The following is an 8630-nucleotide window of genomic DNA, read 5'->3' on the forward strand; positions in this document are numbered from 1 at the left end:
TTCAGCTTGTAGAAATTGTTTTAATTTTGTTTTCAATACATTAAATAAAAAAGCATAAGTTGAACTTACATTTTCAAAATGCAAGTCACATTAGCATTATCATATTTTCACACAGTAGATTCCACCTGCTGTGCAACTCATCATCTTGTGGACACACTCTTAGCAATGTTGCTGCTAGAGTAGTGGTTTCGTTTGGGCAAAACTTACTGCCAGTGAGGCTCTTGACCAGTTTGTTGTACAGTGCTGGAGGCAGCCACTGCTCAGGCAGATCAATGTTACAGACCTCAATCCTTCCATGCTTTACATCCATATTTACTTTAACATCAAGAATAGAATCTTTATAGACGATGTTAAGACAAGTGCTAATGCTGAACTTTGGTGTCTTTCCATACACCCATTCCCAGGTTTGTAGTTCTTTAGTTTTATTATTAATTCCCGGAAGCAGCATCTCATCAGCTGGGTTTATTAAGGTGATATGATGATCTATGTGGTGTTGCATAGCATACTCTTTAGCAATGGCATGCAGGAGCATCTCAGAAGTTAAACTAGGATCCTCTTCAAAGAGGTTTTTCACCAAGGCAGGCACACTAGGAGTAGCATTGCTCTTTAGCCCTTTATAAGGACTTTTTAGCACAGAAGATAAAACAAACTTATCTGCATTACAGAGTAAGGTACAGTGGTGATAAGCACTTGTCCTTCCCAGCTTTGCAGCAGTACCTGAGATTTTGTAATGCCTATCCAGCAAGATGTCATATCTGTCCGTGACATGTACGTCTAACTGTGGGCGCAAGGCTTTCAGTGCCTTCACAACTAGTTTCAGGTTTTCCATTCGTTCATATTTTTTTCTGGTTGTGAAGAAAGTCAAATTGATATTACCTAGGTCATGGTAAACTGTCCCTCCTCCACTTCTTCTCCTGGCTAGTTTTATATTCTTTTGCCTCAATAGCCTGAGGTTGCATTCCTGCCAGGGATTCTGATGTCTCCCTATTACCACAGCAGGGGAATTTCTCCAAAGGAAAAGGACCTGTCGCTTCTCTAAGTCCATGTGGTCATGGATCCAGTCTTCCACAGCTAGATTTTGGTAAACGTCATTAGAAACAGATTGGATAACGAGGGGTCCACTAGCTGTGCTCCTGAAACCAGCTTTTGGAGTCCTGAGGACGCAGGACAGCCAAAGGCAGTTCTTTAATGATGGCTGGAGAACCATATTGTTAGTAAGCGGACAGCGGATGGGAGGAATTCCTGCCCTGCTAAAGCTGAATCCGACTGTAGTGACAGAAATGGAATGCTAGCGGCAGGCACGGCGCAGTCCCGCTCTTCCTGCGGCAGCATGCGTGTTCCAAAGCATGGCTCTCCTCCGGGCGATGCCGCTCAGGCGCTGACCGGAGCTCTCCGTGCACTGCCGGAGGGGCCGAGTCGCTACTCCTCGCAGTCCTCGTGCCTAAGAGACCAAAGCAAGGAACCCAATGTGTGTTTTCCCCTCACTCAACAGCGCCTTCCCGATGCGGCTTTACTTTGCGTAGGCCAGCTCTGTTAGGATTTTTTCGCTTTGTTTCACGGGGCTCCCGGCGCGGTGTCCGCTCAGTCCCCGCGTCCCGCCCGCCCCGCGATACTCACTGCGGGACCGCAGCCCAGTCCCTGTCCCTGCCCCTGCGGGCTCCCTGGAGCCGGCGGCGTCCTCGGAACCCACGGCCTCGGAGCGCCTTCCGCTTCCCGGGTGAGAGGTGCTGGGGGAGGGCGCCGGGGAGGGATGAATGGGGGCGGAGGGCGAGGAGCGGCTTCTGCCGCTCGGGGGCGCAGAGGGCGCGCCAGCAGCGGTGCAGGCACAGCACTGCGGAGCGGGAGGGAGCTGGGAATGCCCTGCAGTGATGGGGTCCCAGAATCGCAGAATGGGAGAGGTTGGGAGGGAGCACAGTGTGTCGCCTGAACCAACCTCCCTGCTTAGGTAGGCCCATCCCAGAGCACATGGCTCAGGATTGTGCGCAGGCATGTCTGACTGAGGGAGGGAGGCTCCACGTCCTCTAGACAATCTGTTCTGGTGCGCGGTCGCCTGAACGATAAAGAAGTTCTTCCCCATATTCAGGCGGCATTTCCTGTGCCTCAATTTCTGCCTGTTGCCTCTTCTCCCATTGCTTGGCAGCGCCGGGAAGAGCCTGGCTCCATCCTCTTGGCACCCTCCTTGCAGATACGTACAGGCATCACCAGCAATACTCACAGGGCCATGCCAACAAGAGGCCAATGCACAAAATAAAATGGGTGATTCTTCTTGTGCAGTTCCTTGCCGTGGGATGCCGTGGGATGCTGGAAACTCACGGGTTCAGAAGGAGACTGAAGGCGATAACACAAGTACACAGAGACTTGTGAAATACACAGAAACTCTCCATGGGACTTAGGAAGATATGAAAACTAAATGTTGATAGCATAATTTATTAAGAAGCTGGCAGTGATCAAAACCTAAGTAATTAAATATCTATTTCATGTAGTGGCTTATCTCCAGGATTGCCTTGGTTTAAGCCATTCTTAAAGGCTATCAAACCTTAGCTATTGAGAGCTCATGTCTGTATTTAAGCTTGCACTGTGGGACAGTGTTCAATGCTGGCTGAAGCGTTTTATCTGCAGTACTATCCCTATGGGCAAGTATGTGCTGCCCCTCTCTTTCTGGTGTATGTGTATTCATAAAGGACACAGTGCATGCTTTTGTCTTCCATTCTGCCTTAATATAGGAGTCCCAAGACATGAAGGAGTTGTAGAGAAAAAGTTTGGTACAGTGGGTTGTGAGAATTCACATAGGCTATTCCTCTTGAACAGCTAGTTAGTGGTAAACAATTTTTCTTCTCTCTAGTTCTAGGAATAGGTGACTTTTGAAGAAATACCATGTTAATATCCTTATTCAGGTGAGACAGTGAGGTCACTTGAGGAAGCAGTTTGGTTTTGGATATGTAATTGGGTGTTCATGTATTTGCTTTTCCAGTAAAATGTTTATGATGTAGCCTGAATTGCCTTTACCTCCTAGTTGAAGAAACATTAGAACAGCTATATTCCCTGAAAGGTGAAGGGGAAAAGAAGGTGGATAAGGATGAAAGAATTCCAAGTTAAAGATGTCATTTCCTACTGAAGAACTTATTCATTAAGAGTGTGATAGTTCCTTACTAAATGCTTAAAAGAACTGTATGGGTGTAGTAGGGCAAGTGAAAAGTAAGAAAGCATCACCGGTGGTGATCAGTGAGAGAAACAGACTCTAAAAGAAACTTCACGTGATATGTGTCCCAGCACTTTGAATGTTGTATTGTCACATTAAAATAAAAAAAAAATTGTAAATTATTTTAAGCAATTTGAAATAGGCATAACTTTTTGCTAAATTAGACTGGTGATATCTTTTTACTGGGATGAGATATTTGGTCATGAACTGGGTTAAAAGCATGTGGACTTCTAAACACTGGAAAGTCAACTTTGAAGGCAGTTGGCAAAATGTAAAAGTGAACCCGTGCACTGTAACGCTGGTCAGAGGTAGGGAAATGAATCTTGTGAGACTTCTGATGTTACTGAAAACCAAACAAATGTGGGACCATTTGTTTTCATTCTGGCATTTGATTCTTGGAAATCTGCAATGTGTCATTTTGCCACATGGTGTCACTAAAAACCTACTGTGAGCTGTCACACACTGTTTTAGGAGTTCAAAACTGTTTCGATCGTTAGAACCACAATGTGCTAAAAAAAGCGTGCAGAATGGTAGGTGGACAGGCAAAAAAGTCATGGATCAGTTTCTGACATGCTGAAGGATAAAATACACATGCAACAATAAATGCCATTCCCGAAATGTGACTATAGTTGAATACAAACCCAGCAAGATAATTAGAAATATTTGGACAATAAGGAAAGGGTATGAATTTGTAAATACATACCACGATTTATTTATGCCATCTGGATTGGACTTTTAAATGCATTTTTTGTGTCTCAATTACTATTGTATAAATCACATCTACAAAATACAGCAGTTATTGCTTTTGAAAATAATCCTGTGTATTGAATTTAATTTCTTCTTTGGTCAACAAAGCATTTTTTAGTATTGAAAAATCAAAGTAACTGCTCTGCACTACTTTAACCAGGATTAACATGTGAGAGAGAACTCACCATATGTCTCTTAGAGAATGCTTTAGACATACCAGAGCAAACAAAATTAAAAATGTCTAATTTCACTCCTAAAATGAATTGTCATGAAGAATAATTTTGTTAAAGTAAGAAAAACCTCTTTTCACAAAATGCTCTTTCCACATCTCTTTTGGAGATAAACATGATAATGGAGAATCTTCTCTGATGATTTCCACTACACCAAAATCTGAAAGTAAGACTCAAAATAAATCCAGGATAGGGAGAGGAAAAGAAAGAGACTTGCTTCTCTTGCTCTTTTTCTGGCAGTAAAAATCTTCCAATTTCTTCTCTTTGGGTGGGGATTGTATTTCAGAGCTGTTACTCACTCGTAATAACTTCAAAGGTGAGCATTATTCATGAGTACTTGATAGTGACTGGCTGCCAAAAATCCCTGTCATTCATCTGGTACTGTCTGCAAAATATAAAACCTGAGCTAGTGGCTAAGAGGGAAGAGAGAATACTTCATTTAGTTTCTCAGCTTGACTTGGGGACTACCTAAAGCAGCCTCTTTCAAAGACTCTTTATATCCATGCCTGACAGAAGCAGGCAATAGGAGTCAGAGGACTCACATGGCTCCCTTACCATTTTCACATCACTTTCTTCAAAGGCACTAGTCTTCTTGTCCCTGTCTGTGCTATTCCAAGAAGAGAGATGCAGCTAGAAGTACAGCAAATAAGAACTATCTTGTGGCATAAGAAAACATAAGAAGTAGTTTCTCTCATATGATTTTGTTGGTGGAATAAAGAAAAGCATAATTAGCCTTGTAATACCATGACATTTTTACCTTTACAATGTTTGTAAACCTGTTAATATGTTAGTCCTAGCATTAAAAGTCAGGAATGAGTTCAGACTGGGGTTTTATCATATATGCAAAACTAATGCTTGACACTGTCAAGAAACAAGTGTAATGTTAAGGGTGATGCTTATTCTGGACGATACAACTGGCACATAATCTTACAAACGCATATGTAAATTAGATAGGTTTTGGATAGAAGATATGGTTGAATTAAAGGAAGGTTATTTTTGCAAGATTAAATCAGTCTTATCTAGCACTAGTTTTGTTCTTGTCAGGCCAGAGAGATTGTATTGCAATTGCTGGCATTTCCATCTGTAAAAGTGTCTCCTTGAAAATTAGTTTCTGAAAGAGATGAACCTAATTAGAGTAGAGGCATTCAGCTGAGCTCCCTGAGCTCACTGCCTGTCCCAGCTGATCAGCTGTGGCAGCTTCAGAATACCCATCTCTCTCCTGGGGCTAGACTGACAACACTTGGTTGGTTGGCTTTGTCTCTGAATCTTCTGACCTGTAAGCATGGCTTGTGCTGCCTTTCCCTGCCTTTCTCTGAGGCTTTCACATTAATCATGGCTGAGGCCTATGCTGCGTGTGCACAGATGGGCCTCAGGAGGTTTGAGTTGAAGGTGCTCTAAACCCAAAGCATTCCACTCAGACCAACAATGGGAGGTGGTATTGCACATGCCAGAGTATTCCAGCTTATGATGCTCACCCACCTCCGTGTTTCCATACTCAAATAACTATGAAGAATTGAACTATTATTTGAGGAAGTGGTCTTTTTGTCTGTTGAGGTGTGGATGAAATGTTGTGTCGCTTAAGGAGAAGCTTGGCTTAACTCCCTCCCCCAGTAAAAGAGTCATTCAAAAAGTTACAGCAGCAATTGGTTGCTCAGTATTCATTTGTACTTAAAACCAAGAAGAAATATGAACACCTTTATTTTAGTAACGTTTGTGGAGGAATTGTGCTCTAAGTCAGAAACCTGATACTGCAAGTTGAATTTTCATGGATAAGAGTTACTAAATAACCTTCCAAGATTAAACCAATTAGAGAAATAATTAAAATTTCTTTGAAGGCAGTGTTCATAAATATTTCTATTAGAATAATGGGAAAAGGGGTTTACTGATTGTCCTAGTTAGAGCAGCTGGGACTGGCTTATTACTGTGTGGGTGAACCAAAACTGTATTCTATACCCTCTACATCATTTCTCATGAACTGTTAACAATGGAGTGTTTACAGCAGCTGCCCAGGGTACACCTGACCCCTCAGGCTACAAGCTGGGTGTTAGAAAATCCTGGGAGACAGGTTGTTCACACCAATGACTCAGGTGTGATAACTCCCCTCTGGGGAGGCATCAGCACCTTCACACCCAGCCTGAGGGGTCCTGTGTGCTAGTGGGCCATCAAGGAGTCCAAAAGCATCCCATGACTCACAGAGTCCATTGTGAAACTCCTGGCCCTGGGGGAGGTACTGGGCATTCCCATCTGAACCTGAGCATATATAATCTTGGGGTTTGGGACTTTTGGGACCACTCACCAGATCCAGAGGAGGACCAGAACCTCAACAGGACTGCAACCACCACTTTTGACCAAACTGCGACCATCATCCTCACCAACAGGTTTTCTCCTTTCCTTTTACTTTGGACTCAGAGGGACCACGTGGGGGTTGAGCATAGGGCTAACAAACACCATCCTGTTTGTGCCCCAGCATGCTGGGTTTTGTGGGTTAAAACCAATTTCTCTTTGTATCATTGCATTTATTGTAATATTTTTATTAAATTGTAACTATGACATTCCTTTTGAATTGAGTTCATTTCTCCTGCCAGTTTACCTTTAAACCAGCACACCTGATAATTTTGTACAAGATTTTACAATGCATCTTTTTTTAAATGATTTTTAGGATTATTCTCTCATTTTGTTTCACTGCACAGAGATGTTGTGCTGGCACTATACCAGAAGTTGGTATGTTCATCATAGCTGCTTGGCTTCTGTCCCACAGAACCCTGGCTCAAGGAAAACAGAGCCATAGAATAGTTTGAATGAAGGAGTCTTAAAGACCATGTAGTTCCAACCCCCTGCCATGCACAGGGACACCTTCCACCAGACCAGGTTGGTCAGAAATCTATCCAGTCTGGTCTTGAACACTTCCAGGGATGGGAGTCTGCAACCTCTTTGAGAAACCTGTTCCAGTGCCTCACCACTGTCACAGTCAAGAATTTCTTCCTAATATCAGGTCTAAACCTGCCCTCCTTCAGTTTGAAGTCATTCCCCCTTGTCCTATCACTACACATGCCCTTGTGAAAAGTCCCTTCCCAGCTCTTTTATGAGCCCCCTTTAGGTACTAGAAGATACTATAAGGTCTCCCCGATCCTTCTGTTCTCCAAGCTGATGAACAACCCCAACTCTTTCAGCCTTACTTTATAGGAGATGTGTTCCAACCCTGTGATCAGCTTATTGGCCCTCCTTGGTACTTGTTCCAACAGGTCAGTGTCTTCCTCAAGTCAGGGCCCCCAGAGCTGGATGCAGTGATCCAGGTGGGGTCTCATGAGGGCAGGAGTAGAGGGGGAGTATCACATCATTCAAACTGCTGGTCATGCTGCTTTTGATGCAGCTCAGGAGGTAGTTGGCCTTCTGGAGTGCATGTGCACATTGCCAGGTTAGGTTGAGCTACTCCTCCACAAGCACCCCCAAGTCCTTCTCCCCAGGCCTGTTCTCAATCCATTCTTCACTCAGCCTGTGTCCATGTTACCAATGAAGATGTTCAACACCACCAGTCCCATTATCTACCCCTAAAGAACATCACTGGTCTCCACTTGGACATTGAGCAACAACACTCTGAGTGCAACCATCCAGCCAACTCCTTATCCACCAAATGGTCCATCTGTCAAATCCACATTTCTCCAGATTAGAGACAAGGATGTTGGGTGGGAAAGTGTCAGATGCTTTGTAAAAATCCGGATAAATGACATTGGTTGTGCTTCCCTCATCCATCCTGGCTGTAACCCCTTTGTAGAAGGCCACCAAATTTGTCAGGCACGATTTGCCCCTAGTGAAGCCATGTTGGCTGTCACCAGTCACCTCCTTATTGTCCGTTTGCTTTAACATAGTTTAAAAGAGGATTTGCTCCATAATCTTGCCAGGTACTGAGGTGAGACTGCCTTGCCTGTGGTTCTTGCTCATTTCCCTTTTTAAAAATAGGGGATTTATGCTTCCCTTTTTCCATTCAGTGGGAATTTCACCAGGTTGTCACAACTTCTCAAATATGATGGATAGTGGCTTAGCCATAGGGGTTGTGCGGTGGGGGCTCCGGGCAGCGCAGGGACCGCCAGTGCCCTGTGCGCGGGGCAGAACACGGAGGAAAGGAGTACCTGAAGTGGCCCTGATGGGAGGTTGCATCCCAGTTGTGAGGGGCTTGGGTTATCACAGTTTAGAGGATGGTGGTGAACTGTATCTCAGTGGTAGTTTAATCTTAACCAATTTATGGCAAGCATAAATAATAATAGTTATTGTAGGATATAGAAATATGACCATGTTTTCTGAAAAAGTGCTTTTTCATGAGTTGGCTTAAAGTGGTATTGTGAGTAAGAATACAATATGTATTCTATGTATAAATTTGAGTCCTCAGTGCTCAGTGAGCTACTGAAGGTACTGAGAGCTTTATTGCTCTGATCTTTTCCTTCCCTAGAACTAGGGCA

The 8630-nt window shown here is 43.8% G+C and overlaps 1 protein-coding gene across 1 annotated transcript; it reads right to left on the reverse strand.

Moving 5' to 3' along the window:
• LIPT1 (lipoyltransferase 1) lies at positions 1-1704 on the reverse strand. Its single transcript, XM_071581990.1, has 2 exons — positions 1618-1704; positions 1-1441 (listed from the first exon to the last, which is right to left on the reverse strand). The coding sequence occupies exon 2, from the start codon at positions 1205-1207 to the stop codon at positions 86-88; it is 1122 nt and encodes a 373-aa protein (XP_071438091.1). The 5' UTR covers positions 1208-1441; positions 1618-1704; the 3' UTR covers positions 1-85.
• Positions 1705-8630: the final 6926 nt, after the last annotated feature.

Source organism: Pithys albifrons, chromosome 1 (genome assembly GCF_047495875.1).
Source record: "Pithys albifrons albifrons isolate INPA30051 chromosome 1, PitAlb_v1, whole genome shotgun sequence".
Taxonomy (NCBI): domain Eukaryota; kingdom Metazoa; phylum Chordata; class Aves; order Passeriformes; family Thamnophilidae; genus Pithys; species Pithys albifrons.